This window comes from Aspergillus caelatus (assembly GCF_009193585.1).
Source record: "Aspergillus caelatus strain CBS 763.97 unplaced genomic scaffold BDV27scaffold_154, whole genome shotgun sequence".
Classification (NCBI taxonomy): Eukaryota; Fungi; Ascomycota; class Eurotiomycetes; order Eurotiales; family Aspergillaceae; genus Aspergillus; species Aspergillus caelatus.
The window spans coordinates 68476-87697 of NW_022475417.1; the positions used below are offsets into that span (position 1 = coordinate 68476).

Sequence of the window (19222 nt, forward strand, 5' to 3'; positions counted from 1 at the left end):
AGGTCGAAGAGACGCCTTTCACCGCCCTACAACGCACTCACTCCACTGCACAAAAGAAACAAACCCCACTGAGTGGCCGACCCAAACTGCTATCATATCGCCTCTGTTCCCGCAAGCTGCAATTTTCATCCATCACCACGCTCTCGACCCTCGCCGGTTTTCTACTCACCCCACATTACCCTCTCTCTCCTTCCTCCGAACTGCTACTGTATTTGGGTCTAACATAGCAATCATGGCTGCCAACGGCGATTTTTCCGATGATGAATCCCAGCCGGGATCCCCCATGCTGAATGCGAACGGTCATGATGATATTGAAGAACAAGAGCCCCTCGACCAAGAGGAGAAGCCTCTCAAGTCTGCGATGAAGAGTGTGCCCCCTGTTTCTCAGCCCAAACGGCCAGAGTTGCCCGAACAGCCAGACCCCGCTACCCTTGACCTGTCGACCCTGACCCCTCTGTCGCCCGAAATCATTGCGCGCCAGGCCACTATTAACATTGGTACCATCGGACACGTCGCTCACGGAAAGTCAACGGTGGTCAAGGCTATCTCAGAGGTTCAGACTGTTCGTTTCAAAAACGAGTTGGAGCGAAACATTACAATTAAGCTGGGTTACGCCAACGCCAAGATCTACAAGTGCGACAACCCCGAATGCCCTCGCCCAACATGCTTCAAGAGTTTCAAGAGTGAGAAGGAAATTGACCCTCCATGTGAGAGAGATGGGTGCACAGGCCGTTATAGGCTGTTGAGACATGTCTCGTAGGTGGCTCCCTCTACTATACTGCTATTCAGCGCCGTTTGCTAACGTTTTTGCCCCCCTCAGCTTCGTCGACTGCCCCGGTCACGATATTCTGATGAGTACCATGTTGTCAGGTGCCGCCGTCATGGACGCAGCTCTTCTTCTGATTGCCGGAAACGAAACCTGCCCCCAGCCCCAAACTTCGGAACATTTGGCAGCTATCGAGATTATGAAGCTTAGCCACATTATCATTTTGCAAAATAAGGTTGATCTAATGAGGGAAGAAGGAGCTCTTCAGCATTATCAGTCGATTTTGAAGTTCATCCGTGGTACTGTTGCTGATGGCTCTCCTATTATCCCCATCTCCGCTCAGCTGAAATACAACATTGATGCTGTCAACGAATACCTCGTTTCCCACATCCCTGTCCCTGTCCGTGATTTCACCGCTTCGCCGCACATGATTGTCATCCGTTCATTCGATGTGAACAAGCCTGGTGCCGAGATTGATGAGCTGAAGGGTGGTGTTGCTGGTGGTTCCATTCTGACTGGTGTGCTTAAGCTTAACGACGAGGTGGAAATCCGTCCCGGTCTCGTGACCAAGGACGAGAACGGCAAGATTCAGTGCCGCCCCATCTTCTCGCGGGTTGTTTCTCTCTTCGCTGAGCACAACGACCTGAAGTTCGCTGTTCCTGGTGGTCTGATCGGTGTCGGTACTCGTGTGGACCCTACTCTGTGCCGTGCTGATCGTCTTGTCGGTTTCGTTCTGGGCCATCGCGGACGTCTGCCCGCCATTTACACCGAACTGGAGGTCAACTACTTCTTGCTGCGCCGGTTGTTGGGTGTCAAGACCGCCGATGGCAAGCAGGCCAAGGTTGCTAAGCTGAGCAAGAACGAGGTTCTGATGGTCAACATCGGTTCTACGGCCACCGGTGCTAAGGTCATGGGCGTCAAGGCCGATGCCGCCAAGCTGAGCTTGACCAGCCCTGCTTGTACCGAAATTGGCGAGAAGATTGCCATTTCTCGCAGAATCGACAAGCACTGGCGTCTGATCGGGTGGGCAAACATTGTTGCGTAAGTAATCTTCCTATTCCATCATACGTCTTTCCTGGACGATAGAGATCTAACTGTGTGATAGCGGTAACACCCTCGAACCCATTCTGAACTAAGCGAGCTATCATGTGCGTGTTTATGTAGCTTGACCTGATTGAGCCCGTTGGAAGGGGAATGGGGAAAATCTAAATTTCTGGTTCCCTCTATTCCTCGGATAACAGGCCTTGAAGGGTTCAAGCTTCATGGGGAATCTACCACAGGAATGAAGGCATCTGGTTTTACCCATGAATAGAGAACGCAGGAGGACAAATCGCCGTCCATGCTTCTTGGTAGGAGTGTCAAGGGGAAGAACACTTGGGATTTTCCGCGTTCGCGGCCTATGCAAAGGATCCCAAGAACCAAGAGCCCGTTAAGTCCAACAGGAGATGGATGGATTGGGGGGATAAGTTGTTACGGATGGAGTAGGATACTACTTCTTTGACGTGTGTTATGACGCTGTTCAGTGGAAAATTTTTTCTATGTTCATTTTTATTACTTATTTCTTATTCTTTCTACTTGCATGAACCTATGTAGGGGCTACTTATAGGGAGATGACGAATGCAATGAAAAAGTAAAGCATTGGGTAGATGATTAAATGTCGGGACGATGTGAAGGCCTTGTTATATACTCGCTCTGGTAATAATCAGTATCTTTCATGGTTAATTTCATTATAGACACTATAGCCTTTCTTCTACCTATGTAGCATTGAATTGAGAGATATTTTCCCCTAAAACGAGTACTAGGGATAGTACCAAAACAGCCCTATATAACCATGATGGCAGGCTACGGAGTCTCTTACTCTCATTCGATCCCGTCTTCTTGTTGATCAATCAGAGTAATAAATTCAAATTCGTAGTCTTAGACGTAAACACGCTGAGGGTATAGCATTTGATATACTAACTCTGGCTTAGGTGGTCTCTTCATCTATACTAGCCCTCCTATGCTAAATCTACTAGCAGTAATTTATTCCTACCAAATGCCAATACTAGACTATTGGCGATCCACTTATTGATTGAACTCGCTATTGTTAATCATTTTATTCACAGGCAACCACAATAGGTAAATGACATACATACTGTACATACAATGGATACATTCTTGGTTCCACCGTATTAAAACTGTGTAATGAACTAGTAACAATAACAGGTGACTAAGGCACTCCATTCTCCCGCAATACTTCAAAGCGCAACTTGCTTGGAATGTTCCTATCAACCTGACAAACAACACAGCACAGCACTTCCTTGACATTGAGGCAAAGCTGTTGTTGGGTTCGCTTCAACATGTATATACTCGAGGTAAGCGTCTTGTCTTCAAATGTCCTTGAAGAAACCCCACGCCTTTGCGGTGACACCTGTCCGGTTATGATTAAAGAGCTATAGCTGATCTGGCTTACCGTGGCGGTTATAGCAATTGGCGCGTCTCCTCGACCGCCCGTTCTTCCCATGGAAGAATGTCCTCGTGGGATTCTCTTTGGGACAATTTGTCCTAGAAGGTCTTCTGTCTCTCCGTCAATATAAGGTCCTGCAGCGCACAAAGCCTCCACAGGTTTTGGAGAATGAGGTGTCTCAGAAGGTCTTCGACCAAAGTCAAGTAAGGATGCCCATCATTCATCCAGGTCGAGCGTCACACCTAACCGCATCTCCAGTCTTACGGTCGCGCGAAAGCGAAGTTCGGCTTCGTTGCTGGTCTCTACGGTCAAATTCAGAATCTTGCGTTTATCTACGGTGATATCCTCCCCAAACTGTGGGGAGCTAGCGGTCTCTTGTTGGCACAGTACTTCCCTTCTCGGTTCCAGGGCGAAATCACACAAACTCTCGTGTTTCTGTTTGGATTCAACCTGATTAGCACTATTCTGTCGCTGCCAATCTCGTACTACAACACTTTTGTCCTGGAAGAGAAATTCGGCTTCAATAAGCAGACTCTCAAGCTCTGGGTTACGGATATGCTGAAGGGCCAGATGCTCGGTATTGTGCTTGGAACGCCTATCATTAGCGCAGTGCTCAAGATCGTCCAGAAGACCGGTAACTCGTTCTTCTACTACCTGTGGCTTTTTGGTATCTTCGTCCAGGTCTTTGCCATTACCATCTACCCGATCGTGATCCTGCCATTGTTCAACAAGCTATCGCCTTTGGAACCTGGTGACCTAAAGACCGGCGTTGAGAACCTCGCCAAGAAGCTGAACTTCCCTCTCCAGGAACTTCACGTCATTGATGGTAGCAAACGGAGTGCTCACAGCAACGCCTATTTCTATGGACTGCCATGGAAAAAGCATATTGTTATTTACGATACTTTGATTGAGAAGAGTGAGTCCGAAGAGGTGGTTGCTGTTCTGAGCCATGAATTGGGCCATTGGAGTCTCAGCCACACCACCAAGCTGTTCGGTATCGCTCAGGTATGTTGGCCTGCTTGATGATCGTGCGGGACAAGTCCAACTGACTGTTATAGTTCCACATGTTCTACATCTTTGCACTTTTCTCGGTCTTTGTCAACAACAAGTCGTTGTACCAATCTTTCGGTTTCATTAACGAACAACCCATTATGATTGGATTCCTTCTGTTTTCGGATGCTCTGGCGCCAATGGATGCCGTTGTCAAGCTTCTAATGAACATCCTCAGTCGCAAGTTCGAATTCCAAGCTGGTATGTTTCCCTGCTTCTGCTGTGGTAAGGTTACTCTGCCATGACCAAGGGCTAACAATCACCCCAGATGCGTTTGCTGTGAAGCTTGGCTATTCCGAGAAACTCGCCTCGTCTCTCCTCAAACTCCAGATCCAAAACTTGAGCACCATGGATGCCGACTGGATGTATGCCAGCTATCACTACTCTCACCCGATCCTTTCGGAGCGACTCAAGGCGCTCGGCTGGAAGGGTGGAAAGGTCACTGATTATAAGGCGGAGGATGATGAGAAGCCAGTTAAAGCTGCTGACCGCGAGCTCTGAGCTATTCTGATGCTGCTATCTTTATTCGCGTTCTCCGGTAGTGTTCAGACTTTTTGGGAATTTTCGGTTATTCGGTCCTGTGGGATGGGGTTGGTGTTTTTTGTAGAAGTGTGGGAATCCATCATTCAGAAAGAGCAGTAATAAAACAAAGAAAACTCCTCTAGTACGCCAAATACAAGATGCGTGGCTTTTGATACCCAACCGAACAGAATCAAGCCCATAGCAGAATGATGCCAACAAAATCTTCCAATCATAGACCCATAACAGCCTCTTTTTTTCTATACTTTTCCTTTTTCTCACTGGGTTTCCCTTTGCCGTCGGATTTACTCTTCGGCTTGGGTCTCAGCCTTTGCTTTAGCCCTCTTCTCCGCCAATCTTCTCTCCTTCTTCTTCCGCTTCCTTTCCTCCTTATCAAGAGCACCGGCATCCTGTTCCACATCGTCTACCTCCATCGGCCCCTGCGCATCATTCTCGTCCTGCACCGCATCGCCATTCTCACCCTCCTGGAACTTCTTCGCATCCTCCCAATCCCCATTCGCCCCCACTTGCTGCTGTTGCTGCGCATCTCCCTCTTCCAGCTTGGCAAGCGCCAGATCGCGTCCTAGAACTTCGCCCGCCAGGCCAGCCTTCACGCGCTTCAAGTTGTGTATCGTGAGATTAGGCGCAGCGGCTGTGGTACGCGAAACGGGGCCATGCTCACTGATTCCGGCGTTGGGTTGATATGCGGGGTCTGTAGCGGCAAGGTCGATGTAGGCAGCGAGAAAGTCATGCGCCGCTGATTGGGAGATGGACTTCGAGTTGAGAATGAACGTTGGGGGGAGGGGCGAGGGGCCTGTAGCCATTGTGACGGTTTGGATGTTCGATTTATGGTATAGCGTATTATAATTTCTCCCCTTATGGTGGTATACTGTGCGCAATTGGAAACAGCCCGTCTATTATGTAGTAAATTGACAAATGAAATAAATATAGAAAGATGGTTCGTGCACTCGCAAATGTTAAGACAGAGAGCTAAAGTATATCAAAATCGAAGAAGAGAAAAAAAGTTCTAGGATGGACAGGTGGTCCGTGCTCTCTCCGCCGGAGGTTCAATTTTCGTTCCGCCCATCAATCGATCTCCAAGCGGTCTCTTACCCTCCCACCCCCATCAGCCAATCCCTCTCCGGATTTCACGCCATCTGCCTCCGCCTACTTCTTCTTCTTCTTCTTCTTAACCTACGTGGTCCCTTCTCGGTGCTCACAGCTCACTCAATCTACGACAATGCTTTGCTTTCGGTGCAGGGCCATGCCCTCCGCCCTGAGGACGTACTCGTCCCCGATGTCCATGTCGAGGTAGGTAACAAGCATAGGGCTACCATAACACTCCATCACCCAAACCACGTCCCATACATCTAGTCTCAGGAACAGGCCCGCTGTACTAACGGCTCTATACCAGATACCTCACCCCCAAAACCACGACGACAACACCATTCAGCACCCTCTCCTCACCACTCCGACCCATGACCAACTTCACCACCACCATCCGTCCCCAACTCCCGACCCTAAGCAACACACAACTCCCCTCTGCGGCCACGCCCTCCGCCCAACAGACCCGCTCTTTCTCCGCCAGTGCCTCCCTGGCCGGTAAGCGCGCGACCTACAATCCCTCGCGACGGGTGCAGAAACGGCGTCACGGATTCTTGGCCCGGGTGCGGTCGCGTGGAGGACGGATGATCATTTTGCGGAGGAGGGCGAAGGGCCGCAAGTCGTTGAGTTGGTAGATGGCTTAAGGGGACGTTTTTGTTCTTGTGTGTGTGTGCTGAACGGAAGGGAAACTGCATTGATTGTCCGGTGGATGATATACCATCGGACAACATGCGGGATTTGTATGATGGGCTTGTTGAGCTATTTGGTTTTGTTCATTTGTTCGTCATTCGAGGGCTTGAGGCTTTCTTTTATTCGTTGTCGGGGAAAAGGTTTTTGATGCCTTGGATATAACGGGACGCGATGGTCCTACTGTACCATATACAATACATAGATCGTTTTATGTGCAATGTGTTGGATTTTTCTCTCTCCTCGGGGCCCTTTTAAATATATAATGACAGATTTCTCTTTGTAGTATGGGACCATGATTGTAATGCGTAGATATAGGCTGCATAAAACGAAAACAAACATTAGATTTAGTTTCCTAATCTATGGCCCTTTTCTATTGCTGCAGCAGTTGCCTGTCTTCATCTACTGATCGGTTAATTCATGCCACATCTCGATGTATACCATTCCAATCATCGTAAAATATATCTACCCGATTCGTTATTGAAAAGCATCACTCGTCGTCTTCGTCATCTTCGTCATCTTCCGATCCAGTCTCATACTCGTCATCATCTTCGTCGTCGTCGGATTCCTCGTCCTCGTCATCACCGACCTTCAGGCCGTAATCGTCCTCGAAGTCCTTGAGCGGCTGCACCTCGGGTGTGAAGCCGGACGACTGGAGACCTTCTTTGATAGTCTGAACGAACAGGTTAGCATTGAGCGCTTAATACAGTAGGGTAGTCATTTGTGATCATACCTCTTCAAGCACAGTAGCGCAGGTAATAACGATGTTAGCCGTCTTGGGATCAAACAGGGGAAGAATGATGTCCTGGAGAGCGCCCTTGATATCATCAACGCTGATGTTCCGAACCTGCCGAAGCATTTTCTCCTTGTAGTCGCTGGGCAAGTTGCGCACGACCTGACGGGTAAAGCTGCCCTGGGCTGCGCCAGCAATGGTCGCCTGCTCGTTGGCATAGCTAACCACGATGCTGCTGATCGATCCCTCCAGCATCAGAGGGTCGAATGGGATAGCACCGGATAGATGGTCCTTGACAATCTGCTTGCTCGACTCAAAAGCCTTGTGAGCGTTAGGAGACCGGTACACGTCAAAGTTGACAAAGCCAGTGTCGACGTTGTAAGCAAAGTTGGTGCCATATGCCAGACCAGTGCCACGAACTGCAACCCAGAGAGGACCCTCAACTGCGTTCATGTAGGCAATTGCAACCAATAGTGCAGGAAGCCTGGGGTCGTTGTACGAATCAAGGCCTCGAGCGGTTGCATATGCGAACGACGAGTCAATAGTGGGCATAGGAACCACGTAGGACTCTCCACCCAATTTCTGACCGGCCTCGCTCAGCAAGGCCCTTCTTGCTGTAATGGGCTGGAGCGTAGAAATCGCACCAAGTCGCTCGACAAATGGCTTCCAGGCAGAGACAGGACTCTTGAGCTTCTCGAGGTCAGCGATGACTAGCACTCGCATGTTTTCAAACTGGAAGAGTGCCTTTCGGATTTCTTCCATGCGGGAGACCACGAGTTCAGGTTCCTCCGCCAACTGTTTCTTGATCCTCTTGAGATAGCGTGCCTTCACTAGGGTGCTTCGAGCGCGGACGATGGACTCAGCTGCGTAGTGGACCATGACATGCACCGCTGCGAGCATGTCATCGCCGCTACGCTTTGAATCAGGCACGTCGGAGAGAAGGCGGCTGGTAATTGCTCGCAGTCGCTCCACATCGAAAATTGAGTTCCATGACAACTCCTGAAGCCATGCAATCGCCGTGTTATATTTCTCCAGCTCGACTTGGAAGGAGATACGCAGCATTTCTGAGTTGCCTAGACTTCTGGCATTTTCCATCGCATATCCAACTGTGTCCCTCTCCAACTCAACAACGACCTGTTCGAAGTTGATGGTTTTTCCATCACGCTGAACTGGGAGGTTAAAGAAAGCTTCAGTGTAGATAGAAAGAAGGGGGCGAAGTTGAACAGGAACAGACTGAGCTGAAATAAGGAGGGAAAGCTGGACGAAATTGCTCGGAATATGCTCAAAGTGGATAAACAGAGGCATTTCCGAGCCATCAGCGTCTATGAGCTTCTGGGCGGTATGGTCAGGGCGTCCCGCCTTCAAAGCAGCACCAGATCTGGCCGTGGTAGTTTCCACAAAATGGATTGATTCAATCCCAGGGATGCTGAATCTCTCCAGCATATCTTTGGGAATCTCCTTGTCGTTCTCGGCCTTTGCTTTCGCAAGCTTCTCAGCTAGCTGTTTAAGGCCTGCTTCACCGAGACGCTTCTTCTGTGCTGTCACTCTGGCTTCTTCCTCTTTTTTCAGCGTCTCAGACATCTTCATGGATGGCACGCCCAAAATAGTGACATGGGGAGCATCCGAAATCCATCCCTTAATGAAACTCCGCCATTCATTCTCACTCCACTTCTCTAGTACATCGTACTCTTTCAAAGTCGCGACATCTAGGAGAGTTGATCCATCCCTCTTTCCAAAGAGGAAATCTGAGATGACGTACTCAGCGAGAGAGGAAGCGGAGCTTTCAGTAGAAAATTTCCAGGTCCGCCTTTGCCGGTCAATGCATTCTTTCAGATAGTTCATGTCTAACTCTTTCTCCATCGCATCCTTCAGCACTTCAAAGAAGCGCTGTTCCACCTGAGCTAGTTTATCGGTTTCCACACTGGTCAGGGTGAACCGAATCTCAAGAGAGGGGTGGTCTTCAGTGGTATAGTATACTGCACTTGCCAGCTGTTCCTTTTCGACGAGGATGTTGTCTAAAAGCGAAGCGGATGATCCAGCAAGGTACAAAAGTGTAACATTGAGGGCCCCAGCTTTGAAGTATGAGCATAGTTGTGAGATGAAAGGAAGGGTTTACTGCTTACTTTGAACGGGATCTGTAGAATCCGGCCCCAGGAATCTGATCTCGATCTCTCCAAACGACTCATCTTCTTCAGGAAACTCTACCTTCTCCACAATAGACTTTTCCAATGGCGGGGCCTGCTTGGAGTCCACCCATGGTCGCTTGAACGGAGCATCTGGACTGGGAATAACATCCAGGATGGTATCTTCAAACTTGTCCAGAGTCTCAAGCATATTGGCATGGTCGACCTCGCCGGTGATGATCAGGCACAGGTTTTTCGGTTGATACATCTCTCGGTGAAATTCCCTGATTCTCTCTGCCGTGAGAACACGGAGCTGCTCCATCATACCACCAGTCTCATAATGGAAGCCCACACCTGGTGGGTAGGTCAAACGACGAGCGCTCAAGTCTATCAGCTCTGCAGCGTTGTTCTGCACACCCTGCATTTCTGAGTACACAACACCTGCATCGTTTCCAGTTCCGTCGATGTGATGTACTTCTGTATAGCAGCCTTCGTCTGTCAAGGTTGGGGCAATTACATGCTCGAGGTATACGGGCAAAATCTGGGCAAATCCTTCCCAGCCCGCTGTGTCAAGCGTGTACGCCGTATGGTCTGTGGCAGTCCAGGCATTGGTACTCGAATAAACCCGCGTGGCGAGCTTATCAAGAAATCCCTTGTACCTGTAATTGCGAGAACCCATGAAGCACAGATGCTCCAACGTATGAGGAGCTCCCGAATCATCATGGATTTCTGTGGCAAGGACAAAGTATCCTGTTACCTTAGGGCCTTTCTGGTCGATGACCACGACCCGCATGCCAGTTCTCTCGGATTCATACTGGACAAATTCGCTTGGCGAGTAGTCCGGCTTGAATTTCTGTAGTAACTTGAAATGGCTTTTCTGACTCGGGGACATTTTGCTAAGCGACCCTGAGAACCTCTGAAGATGAATCTTAAACCCAGAATTTGCGATCGTTGTTTGTAACAATGATCTGTACAGGGGTCAGTAGGCGATACTATATAGCAACGCTAGACCACAGGATAAAGCACAAATTTCACTACTAAATCAAAGTAAACTAAGATACAAATAGGAGATTGAAGAAGCAGACTAAGGTGAACATATCCAAAAAAAAAACATGCTGAAACAAAATTGTTGACATAATACCCCCAATGGGTAACAGTGTCTTTTTATGCCACTTGATAGAAGAGGGGCTGTTCCTTTTTTTTCCCTTTTTTTTTCCCCTTCCCAAATATGGTGAGCTGACGATAAGAACTTACATGGATCGAATAGGTTTTGCCCAAGTCAGGCCTCGTAAGAAGAATCGAGACAGCACGATGAACACTTCTTCACAGCTGATATTAATGTTCCAAGGACGTCGTGGGCAGTTTGGCCGCAGTTGGTTTTCGGTACCCTCGAACTGTGACGGCGAGAGAGTGGAGTTTGGGCCCCGTTGTCTTGGAGGATCACCACGCCAACAAATGCTCAATTACACATGTAGAGATACTCAGGACATGGCCTCTGCATAGGTCAACGAGGATTATAAGGAGTGTACATAAAAGAAACAGTCAAATTAAACAACAGAATTAAGAAATTAACAACTCATAGTACACCAAAATCCCTCCAATTGAATGTTCGTGAATTGGGGCCAAGGCGGTGAAAGCGATGAAGTCACATGGGGCTGACAGCTCGTTTCCTCTTCTCCTCTGTTTACTGCTGCCAACCATTCCAGGCAATTCAATTCTAAGGGGGTTTCCGATCTGCCGATAGAAAGTAACGGATCGGGTTACTCGCGTTGGTTCTGTCTGCAGAGGGGCTTTATCATTCGTTGAGGAACGGCAGAGCTGGTCACAATCAAACACGTTTACTATGGCCCACAAGGCATCGGAGCAGGAGATAAGCCAGTTAGTGCTTGGTTTTGTAACGGAGGGCACCTACCCAACATCTGAGAATGTCATTACCGCGGAGTTTCCGGTATCTGCTCTCGCAAAAGAGTTAGAGCTTATATCAAAGGCAAGGGAGGAAGTGGAAGTGAGTAGCACCAATTGGGAACCCCGCGTTGCTACCAGCGCTATTACCCCTACGACTAATCCACGATATACTTATGCTTCATGTCAAATAGGCGGAGATCACTGCACTGAGCCGAGACAATGACTTCGACGCCGATGGGTGGATTTCGCAAGCAAAACAGCTTCATGCTGACATTGAGCGATCTCGTGTCACTGCGAGGGAGATTGTCGCGCAGCATGAAAATACAACCCCTTTACAACTAAAGGTTGAAGATGCCGCTGCCAAGTTCCAATTGGTTGAAACTGAAATCGCATTCAACCAAGCTGTAACATACACACTTGAAGAGGTACAACGACTATGTCAGCGACTCGATGCTGGGCGGGACATTCTCGGCGAGGGTGAAGTGATGGACGCAATCGAAACATTAGAAGCGACCGAGCAAGCCATAAGAAAAGACAATCTCTTTTCAAACACAACTGTCATGCACGTATTATTAGAAAATGTCAGCGAACTGCGGAGGGAAATTGCGGAGTACCTCCGTGGCCGCTGGAGCAAGCAGCTGAACGTTGACAGAAAGGCGAGTGTTTTGACACTTTTGAATGACAATGGTAAGCAATTCTCCCAAACCTGGATTTGGAAACTTTTATTGAACAAAACAGGGCATCCATTGGAAGAAACTATCGCGGCTCTGGTCCACCTTGATATGCTCGCGTTGTGCAAAAGTAAGTTCGAGAAGGACTTAATTGCTACCCTTGTCGAGCCTATTCTACTGCCCGCAGTTGAAGGACAAAGTCGTGGCGTCCAGGTTGGAGAGACATCAATTCGAGTAGAACCCCAACCATCGAAGGCATCAGTGCCTGAGGTTTTGGACCGCCTCGCCACAGTCTTGGGCTTCCTACGCCAACACCTTCCAGTAACAATCTCGGACTCATTCTCGAGTTCCCTCATCCCAACAATCTCGTCGAAGGTCATATCCTACTGGCTGTCTTCTGCCATACCCACAGAGCTTGAAGGCCTGAGTATGTTCGAAAATATCTTAAACCACGTTTTAAAGTTCACAAATACGATCGAGACATTCGGGTGGCAGGGGTATGAAGAACTTGTTTCTTGGGTCAATCAGGCGCCTCGTTTATGGCTCACTAGGCGTCGAGTCGATTCATTGGACCAAGTTCGCAAAGTCCTGGCCGAGAGCCAAGGTACCACGAAGCAGGTAGAACGTGTCGAAAAAGAGGAGGTTTCTGGTAAGGATCAGGTTCTACTGGAGAATACGACTGATGATTGGGATGCTGGCTGGGATGACGACAACGAACATGAGACCACAGCGAAGCATTCTGGAAATAAAGAAGATGAAGAGGATGTCAGCGCATGGGGTCTGGATGATGATACCGAAGAGAACACAACTGAAACAAAACCTGATTTACCTGCTGAAGATGACGCTGCCGATGCGTGGGGCTGGGGAGACGAAGATGAGGAAGAGCAACTCGATGGCGCACAGATTAAAAGTACAAATGGGGGCAAACCTGTCAACGGGAAAGATTCATCACATCATGCCTCTCCACGGGAGGTCACACTGAAAGAGCAGTACACCGTAACCGACATACCCGATTCTATCCTCAAAATCATTCAGCAGCAAATCCAAGACTCTGAAGCTATATCGCAGCCAACGTAAGTTGATGTTGACGTGGATACCCGCACATGTACTGACTCTGTTCCAGACATTCCCACTCCCGCGTTGTTTCCTCTGGTGCAGGCTTACTTGCGCTTCCGACCTTGATACTCGCCATGTTCAAGGCCACGGCGTCATCGTTCTACGGTCTTAAACTCAACTCAGGGCAAATGTACCTATACAACGACAGCTTGTATCTTGCTGACAAAGTGCGCAATCTTTCAGAGGAACATAAGCTCTCCAGGCTCCATGCTGATATCGATGCGCTCGAGAAGTGTGGCAAATTCGCTTACAGCAAAGAGATGCAAACGCAGCGCACCATTGTCACAGACCTGCTGGACGGTGCACAAGGCTTCAGCCAATGTTCTGAGCAACCATTCCTGGGAGAATGTGAAAATGCCGTCAGTGCAACTGTTGATAGAATCCATGACGTCTACGAGGAATGGCAACCAATCCTGTCACATTCCGCTCTACTTCAGTCTGTTGGTTCTCTGGTTTCGACAGTTATCAACAAGATCATCATCGAGATTGAAGAATTAGGTGATATATCGGAGGCTCAGTCCCAACAGCTTGTGACCTTCTGCAACCAAGTCTCTAAGCTGGAAGATCTGTTCATGCTAGAGACAGCGGATGAACATGCACGTGTACCAATGACCGCTGTCTACGTGCGAAACTGGCTGAAATTCCAGTATCTTATCAACATATTGGAGAGTTCGTTGGCCGACATCAAGTTCCTCTGGCTAGAAGGCGAACTACGTCTAGAATTCTCGGCTGATGAGGTGGTTGATCTTATCGAGGCTCTTTTCGCTGAGTCTGACTACAGGCGGAAGGCAATTGCAGAGATTCGACGAGTCTCGAGATGATAGGGACGAGGCCCAAATGTATTGTATATAATAGAGGAGTATAATCTGATAGGCAATTCGACCATAGTAGCTACAGATTGTAGGGCTAGGGCAACGAACAGTGCTGTGTATACATAGTTCTTGTAGGCTGACTGCGGGGAATCTCCGCGCTTTGCGCAATTGGCCGCACCGGTCGCCGTATTTTTTCCTCAGTTTGCGCAGTTTTTGCCCACTGCGAACCGATTCGATTTTCGACAACGCCGCTTCAAAATCCCCAGTTCCATTTTGTGCTTTTACGGTCCCAAAATGAGCGAGGGCACAAATTCCACTTCGGCTGCGGCCTCTGCGCAGAGGCAGGTTCGTGTGCAGCTCACTAGCAAACAAGAAGACATTGCACTACCTGAGAATACCGGCCCGATTCTCGTTCCCACAGGTGAGGTTATCTTACGCCGGTCCTTGCATCTTCCTGGTGTCTGTTCTGCAGAAATCTAATTATGTAGGTCTTCGAAGATATGCACTCTCGACGTTGGTGAACAATCTCCTTGGCAATGATAAGCCAATTCCATTCGAATTTTTGATCAACGGATCTTTCCTCCGAACTTCGATCGATGAATACCTGACTGCCAATGGTATCTCTGCGGAAACTACTCTAGAAATTGAATACGTGAGAGCCTTGATTCCACCTCTGCATATTGCATCGTTTGAGCATGACGACTGGGTAAGCTCGGTTGATGTGCTTTCCACGACCTCGCCCGCCGCTGCTTTGGCCTCTGCAACAATTGCTGCGGGCCAAGAAAGGATCCTCTCTGGCAGCTACGATGGCCTGCTTCGAGTGTGGAATATGTCATCTCAGATAGTTGCAACCTCTCCATCTGCCGCTGATGGTGGTCATACCGCATCTATCAAAGCCGCCAAGTTCATTTCCCCAAATTCGATTGTTTCCGCAGGTCTCGACCGAACAGTGCGTCTGTGGAAGTATTCTGAGGATGGGGAAGGTTTCTCGGGCAATATAGTGCCTCAGCTCGAGTTGTATGGGCACGAGGGCCCTATCAACTCATTGTCTGTACATGCGCCTTCGAATCGCATACTTTCCGCCTCGTCAGACCACTGCATAGGCTTCTGGTCAACCAGGAAATCAGATGCACCAGCCGCTCCAGAGGATCTATTGCCATCTGCTGTCTTGAGGAGCTCCAAGAGGAGAAAGCTGAATTCGTCTGTGACCACCCCGCAACGAGGACCCTTGGCACTCTTGTCTTCCCACACTGCGCCTGTGTCGGCTGCAATCTTCGACTCTAATGATTCTACTGTCGGTTATTCAGCTTCTTGGGACCATTCCCTGCGTACATGGGATCTAGTGACTGCTACACTTGTGGATACTCGGACAACAGCTCACTCACTGCTCTCACTTGAGCACCTCCCTGAACACCACCTGCTCGCCGCAGGAACATCCGCTCGCCATATCACCCTAATCGACCCTCGGGTGTCAGCAACTACAATTGCGGCCATGACTCTGCGAGGCCACACAAACGCGGTTGTCTCGTTGGCTCGTGATCCTAAGAGTTCCTATGGTCTCATTAGTGGAAGTCATGATGGTACATGTCGGATTTGGGATATCCGGGCCACGAAGACAGACAAGGATGGTGTGGTTGGGGAGAGTGTATATTCCATTTCCCGCAAGAGTCTGGAAGAACAAGGTAAATCTGAGGCCAAGCGTGTCGGCGGAGAGGGCGTCAAAGTTTTTGGTGTGGCCTGGGATGGAACAGTAGGCATTGTCAGTGCCGGTGAGGACAAGAGGATCCAGATCAATCGGGGCGAAGGCGTCTTATCTTCTGCGTAGAATAAGTTGCACATATGGGCCTGGCGTTTTGCTATAGGATGAAAAGTTGAGATTCTCTAATTATTTTTTTCTTTTGCTACTATACAACTCAGTGTCCTTTCAGATGCTTATAAATCCTGTGAGGCATAAAGACGGGATACAGCATTCTTTGGGCTGCATATTCCTTCTCTAGATATAGTACATCTCATGAGGTTTTAAACTGTATCCGATACTCAATTACAAGAAATTAAAGATAAACGCCATGCCATGCCCCCCACATAAAGATCGCGAGGTCCAACAAAGTACAAACAGCCGGTGTAGTGAGCTCAGAGCCTTCTTTCCATACGATTGAGCTTGACAGCAGTTTTGATCTATACAGATAAGCATTAGCCCATGCACAACCTGAGAAACAGGAGAATGAATATGGGAGCAAAACCAACCTGAGTTCTCGTCCTCTGTCCACGAACTGGGAGTCCCAATGCATGTCGTCTACCCCGGTACGTACCCGTCTCCTTCAAGCGTTTGATATCATCCAGGTACTGTCTGCGAAGGTCGTTCTCGATTTTCATCTCGGACAAAGCGGCCGTGATGTCGAGGACCTGCTTGTTTGCCAGTTCGCCGACTTTGCATGTGGGGTGGATGTGGAAGCGGGCTAGAAGGCGTGAAGAGGCATTGTTGCCAATACCGAAAAAGGACTGGAGTGATTTCTGGTGAAAGTGTCAGATTGGTAAGGATACTAGTGCATTGGTTGGCTAAAGTGCTTGCCTTGACGAGGTTCCGCTCAGGGAAGTTCACGCCCAGGATGAAGACCTAAGTGAACCATTAGCCGTGAGCCCTGAACTGTTGAAATTGTGACTGAAGATAGCGTACCATCTTGCCTGACTGGATGAACCTGGTCTGCTAGAAATGGGACAAACTGCACTCCGCTATTGTCCCTCCGGCGCAATGATTGACCTCCGGAGCGCGGAAGAAATCATGTCGCAACAACATTCCTCCGGTTTGGCTCCCGTAAATTTCAATACACCCCCCCGTAAGATTTAAGCTTCTGGGGCGACCTTACACCACCCTCGAGAGGAAAATTACACATATCCAAGCCCAAATTACAAACTTTGCCTCCATTGAGGATAACGGCATCTTGGCATCTCCGCAATTGAAAGCTGGCCCTTCAGTCCCGCGATTCTTCCTTCCACTCCAATTGTACTCTTCCAACTCATTGTTGAGGATCTCCAGGAAACGGAGACAATCTAAGTTATCATGAACTTCAGAAACCTCTTCTTATCGTTTTTCTTCGTTCTGGCGGTTGGACTGGCTCTAGTCCACGCCGAAGAAGCTAATCAGCCCCGTGGCCCGAAGATCACTTCTAAGGTATATACCCTGTCCACGTCGCTATTGATGATTGTTGCTTCTCTCAATGTATACTCATTGGCTTAATTTGTATAGGTGTACTTCGACATTGAGCACGGTGATAAGCCATTGGGCAGAGTGGTGCTCGGATTGTACGGGAAGACCGTTCCCAAGGTAATGATCCTTAATGCCTCCATACCTTGTCTTGGATTATGCTAATGAAAATTTCCTGGACAGACCGCCGAGAACTTCCGGTATGACTATCTTGATATTGTATATGGATATTTTTGTGTACTAACACCAAACGCTTAAGGGCTCTCGCTACCGGCGAGAAGGGCTTTGGTTATGAGGGCTCTACCTTCCACCGTGTGATTAAGGAGTTCATGATCCAGGGTGGTGACTTCACCCGCGGTGACGGTAAGCTTCCCCTTTTCGAACCTGAAGAGTATAGCACAGGCTGACGTTTTGGCATCAAGGCACTGGCGGAAAGTCCATCTATGGCGAGAAGTTCAAGGATGAGAACTTCAAGATCAGGCACACCAAGAAGGGACTCCTAAGCATGGCCAACGCCGGCAAGGATACCAACGGCTCCCAGTTCTTCATCACTACTGTTCCCACTCCGTATGTATCTCCTGCATTAATATTACGGCTTTACGAAGAGACTCGCAGAGAAAGCATGCTGACAAGCGGTATAGATGGCTCGATGGCCGCCACGTTGTTTTCGGCGAGGTCCTTGAAGGTTATGAGGTGGTTGAAGCCATCGAAAACGTTCCCAAGGCTCCTGGCGACAAGCCCCAACAGGTGGTCAAGATCGTCAAGAGTGGAGAGCTGGAGTCTGAGGACAAAGGTAGCCACAAGGAGCTGTAGACCTTCTCCAGGTCAATGTTTGATTCTTGGAAGAGTTTGAAAAGTGCTGATAGTTCTTGACCTCTAAAGAAGACATCGTTATCATTGAGGAGCCATCAGAAACTCCAGCACCATCTTCACCAGCACCAGCACCCGCATCAGCAAGCGCTTATGCTTCCTCTTATTCTCTTTCCGGATTTGTAGTATTCCTTGTTGCCGTTGCTCTTATAGTGATCTCTGTTCGGAAGGTCTGCAAGGCACGGTGCCAGTGCAAAGCAAATGATGAGAAAAGCATTGTTTAAAGAGACCTGCAGGATGACGATTTCCAAAAGTTGCCGCGGACCAACCATCCAATTAGATTCAACTTCACCGATACATTTTGACCGTAGAGGGTACCTAAAACTAGTCTCCATACTTACTAGCACATATCTCCCGTAGCGTCTAACGCGCTTTGCGTGTCTACTCAGGCTTTTCCCATAGAAGCGGTCAGTAACAATTCAACTACTTGGTCGTGGCAAACCTTGTCAGGTGACTAGTTACTGCCAGGAGTGGCAAATGTCAGATTCTGCTTCTCCTATGATGCATGTTGGAAGTTTACAAATGCGGAGTGGTTATCTTGATATATATAATTATTTTATTATTATTATTTTCTTCCTTACCCCTTTTGTTGTGTTGAGTGTAGCATCTTAGTGTAGAGAGTGCTATAGACATATCCGATTAGACTCTTCATGTCTTTGTTGTTTCATTTCCCTTTGTGTTATTTGCGTCTATCTATGAGTATGAAAACGAAAGGAAGGCTAGAAAAGACATGATCTTTGTTCGAATGATTTCTATGCACTCATGGAGACCCCGTACTTTTAGGCACACACATGCGATCATTGACAATGATCGTTGCATCTGATCGCTTTCAATAGGTAAGTAATGTACCGATTCAACAAGTGGTTTTCATTGAAACCCCTCAGATTGGCCCGAAGAAAGTCACTAGTACTTTTTTAGGACCCCTCCAGTACCCATTACTACCCAGTAATCAGTAGGTATCTAAATGATAGTATGATACAAGAATATTATCGAGGTAGATGATTCGAAGATCTTGACAGATTTTACTTGATTGTTATCTAATTGATTTGAAAAAGATTTCTTCTCTAATTACCGAAGTGTCACAGGGGAGAAAAGGAGGAACCAAAATTTTAAGATCCTAGATACTTAGGGAGGTACTACAGGATACGGTCGGTTGGTTCCATTGAAAAAACTGCAAAACCCTTTTTTCACAGTGACGGCAAACATTGAAAAAAGAAA

General features: G+C 48.4%; 8 protein-coding genes across 8 annotated transcripts; 5 read left to right on the plus strand and 3 right to left on the minus strand.

The window, feature by feature from the left end:
- Positions 1-40: 40 nt before the first annotated feature.
- BDV27DRAFT_132153 (translation initiation factor eIF2 subunit gamma) lies at positions 41-2493 on the plus strand. Its single transcript, XM_032067809.1, has 3 exons — positions 41-756; positions 821-1807; positions 1872-2493. Exons 1-3 carry the CDS (start codon positions 233-235, stop codon positions 1900-1902), a joined length of 1542 nt encoding a protein of 513 aa, XP_031925131.1. The 5' UTR covers positions 41-232; the 3' UTR covers positions 1903-2493.
- A 612-nt stretch (positions 2494-3105) lies between these two features.
- BDV27DRAFT_166472 (zinc metalloprotease) lies at positions 3106-4925 on the plus strand (the record flags this gene model as incomplete). Its single annotated transcript, XM_032074196.1, has 5 exons — positions 3106-3120; positions 3233-3415; positions 3471-4217; positions 4271-4463; positions 4531-4925. 5 exons carry the CDS (start codon positions 3106-3108, stop codon positions 4761-4763), a joined length of 1371 nt encoding a protein of 456 aa, XP_031925132.1. The 3' UTR covers positions 4764-4925.
- Positions 4926-5757, minus strand: BDV27DRAFT_22989 (uncharacterized protein). Its single transcript, XM_032076072.1, has one exon. It carries the CDS (start codon positions 5603-5605, stop codon positions 5087-5089), a length of 519 nt encoding a protein of 172 aa, XP_031925133.1. The 5' UTR covers positions 5606-5757; the 3' UTR covers positions 4926-5086.
- A 132-nt stretch (positions 5758-5889) lies between these two features.
- Positions 5890-6801, plus strand: BDV27DRAFT_132155 (mitochondrial 54S ribosomal protein bL34m). Its single transcript, XM_032067810.1, has 2 exons — positions 5890-6092; positions 6196-6801. The coding sequence occupies exons 1-2, from the start codon at positions 6022-6024 to the stop codon at positions 6518-6520; spliced, it is 396 nt and encodes a 131-aa protein (XP_031925134.1). The 5' UTR covers positions 5890-6021; the 3' UTR covers positions 6521-6801.
- Positions 6802-6892: 91 nt separating this feature from the next.
- On the minus strand, positions 6893-10968 carry BDV27DRAFT_132157 (putative zinc metalloprotease). Its single transcript, XM_032067811.1, has 4 exons — positions 10683-10968; positions 9429-10396; positions 7306-9377; positions 6893-7245 (listed from the first exon to the last, which is right to left on the minus strand). Exons 2-4 carry the CDS (start codon positions 10318-10320, stop codon positions 7063-7065), a joined length of 3147 nt encoding a protein of 1048 aa, XP_031925135.1. The 5' UTR covers positions 10321-10396; positions 10683-10968; the 3' UTR covers positions 6893-7062.
- A 303-nt stretch (positions 10969-11271) lies between these two features.
- BDV27DRAFT_147341 (uncharacterized protein) lies at positions 11272-15757 on the plus strand (the record flags this gene model as incomplete). Its single annotated transcript, XM_032070724.1, has 7 exons — positions 11272-11433; positions 11525-13077; positions 13128-13929; positions 13994-14007; positions 14059-14118; positions 14232-14353; positions 14421-15757. The coding sequence occupies 7 exons, from the start codon at positions 11272-11274 to the stop codon at positions 15755-15757; spliced, it is 4050 nt and encodes a 1349-aa protein (XP_031925136.1).
- Positions 15758-15828: 71 nt separating this feature from the next.
- Positions 15829-16670, minus strand: BDV27DRAFT_23007 (mitochondrial 37S ribosomal protein uS13m). The gene is made up of 4 exons (XM_032076073.1): positions 16607-16670; positions 16502-16546; positions 16177-16443; positions 15829-16107 (listed from the first exon to the last, which is right to left on the minus strand). Exons 1-4 carry the CDS (start codon positions 16607-16609, stop codon positions 16063-16065), a joined length of 360 nt encoding a protein of 119 aa, XP_031925137.1. The 5' UTR covers positions 16610-16670; the 3' UTR covers positions 15829-16062.
- A 104-nt stretch (positions 16671-16774) lies between these two features.
- BDV27DRAFT_132162 (peptidylprolyl isomerase) lies at positions 16775-18386 on the plus strand. Its single transcript, XM_032067812.1, has 6 exons — positions 16775-17101; positions 17177-17254; positions 17318-17334; positions 17394-17497; positions 17557-17701; positions 17776-18386. The coding sequence occupies exons 1-6, from the start codon at positions 16991-16993 to the stop codon at positions 17945-17947; spliced, it is 627 nt and encodes a 208-aa protein (XP_031925138.1). The 5' UTR covers positions 16775-16990; the 3' UTR covers positions 17948-18386.
- Positions 18387-19222: the final 836 nt, after the last annotated feature.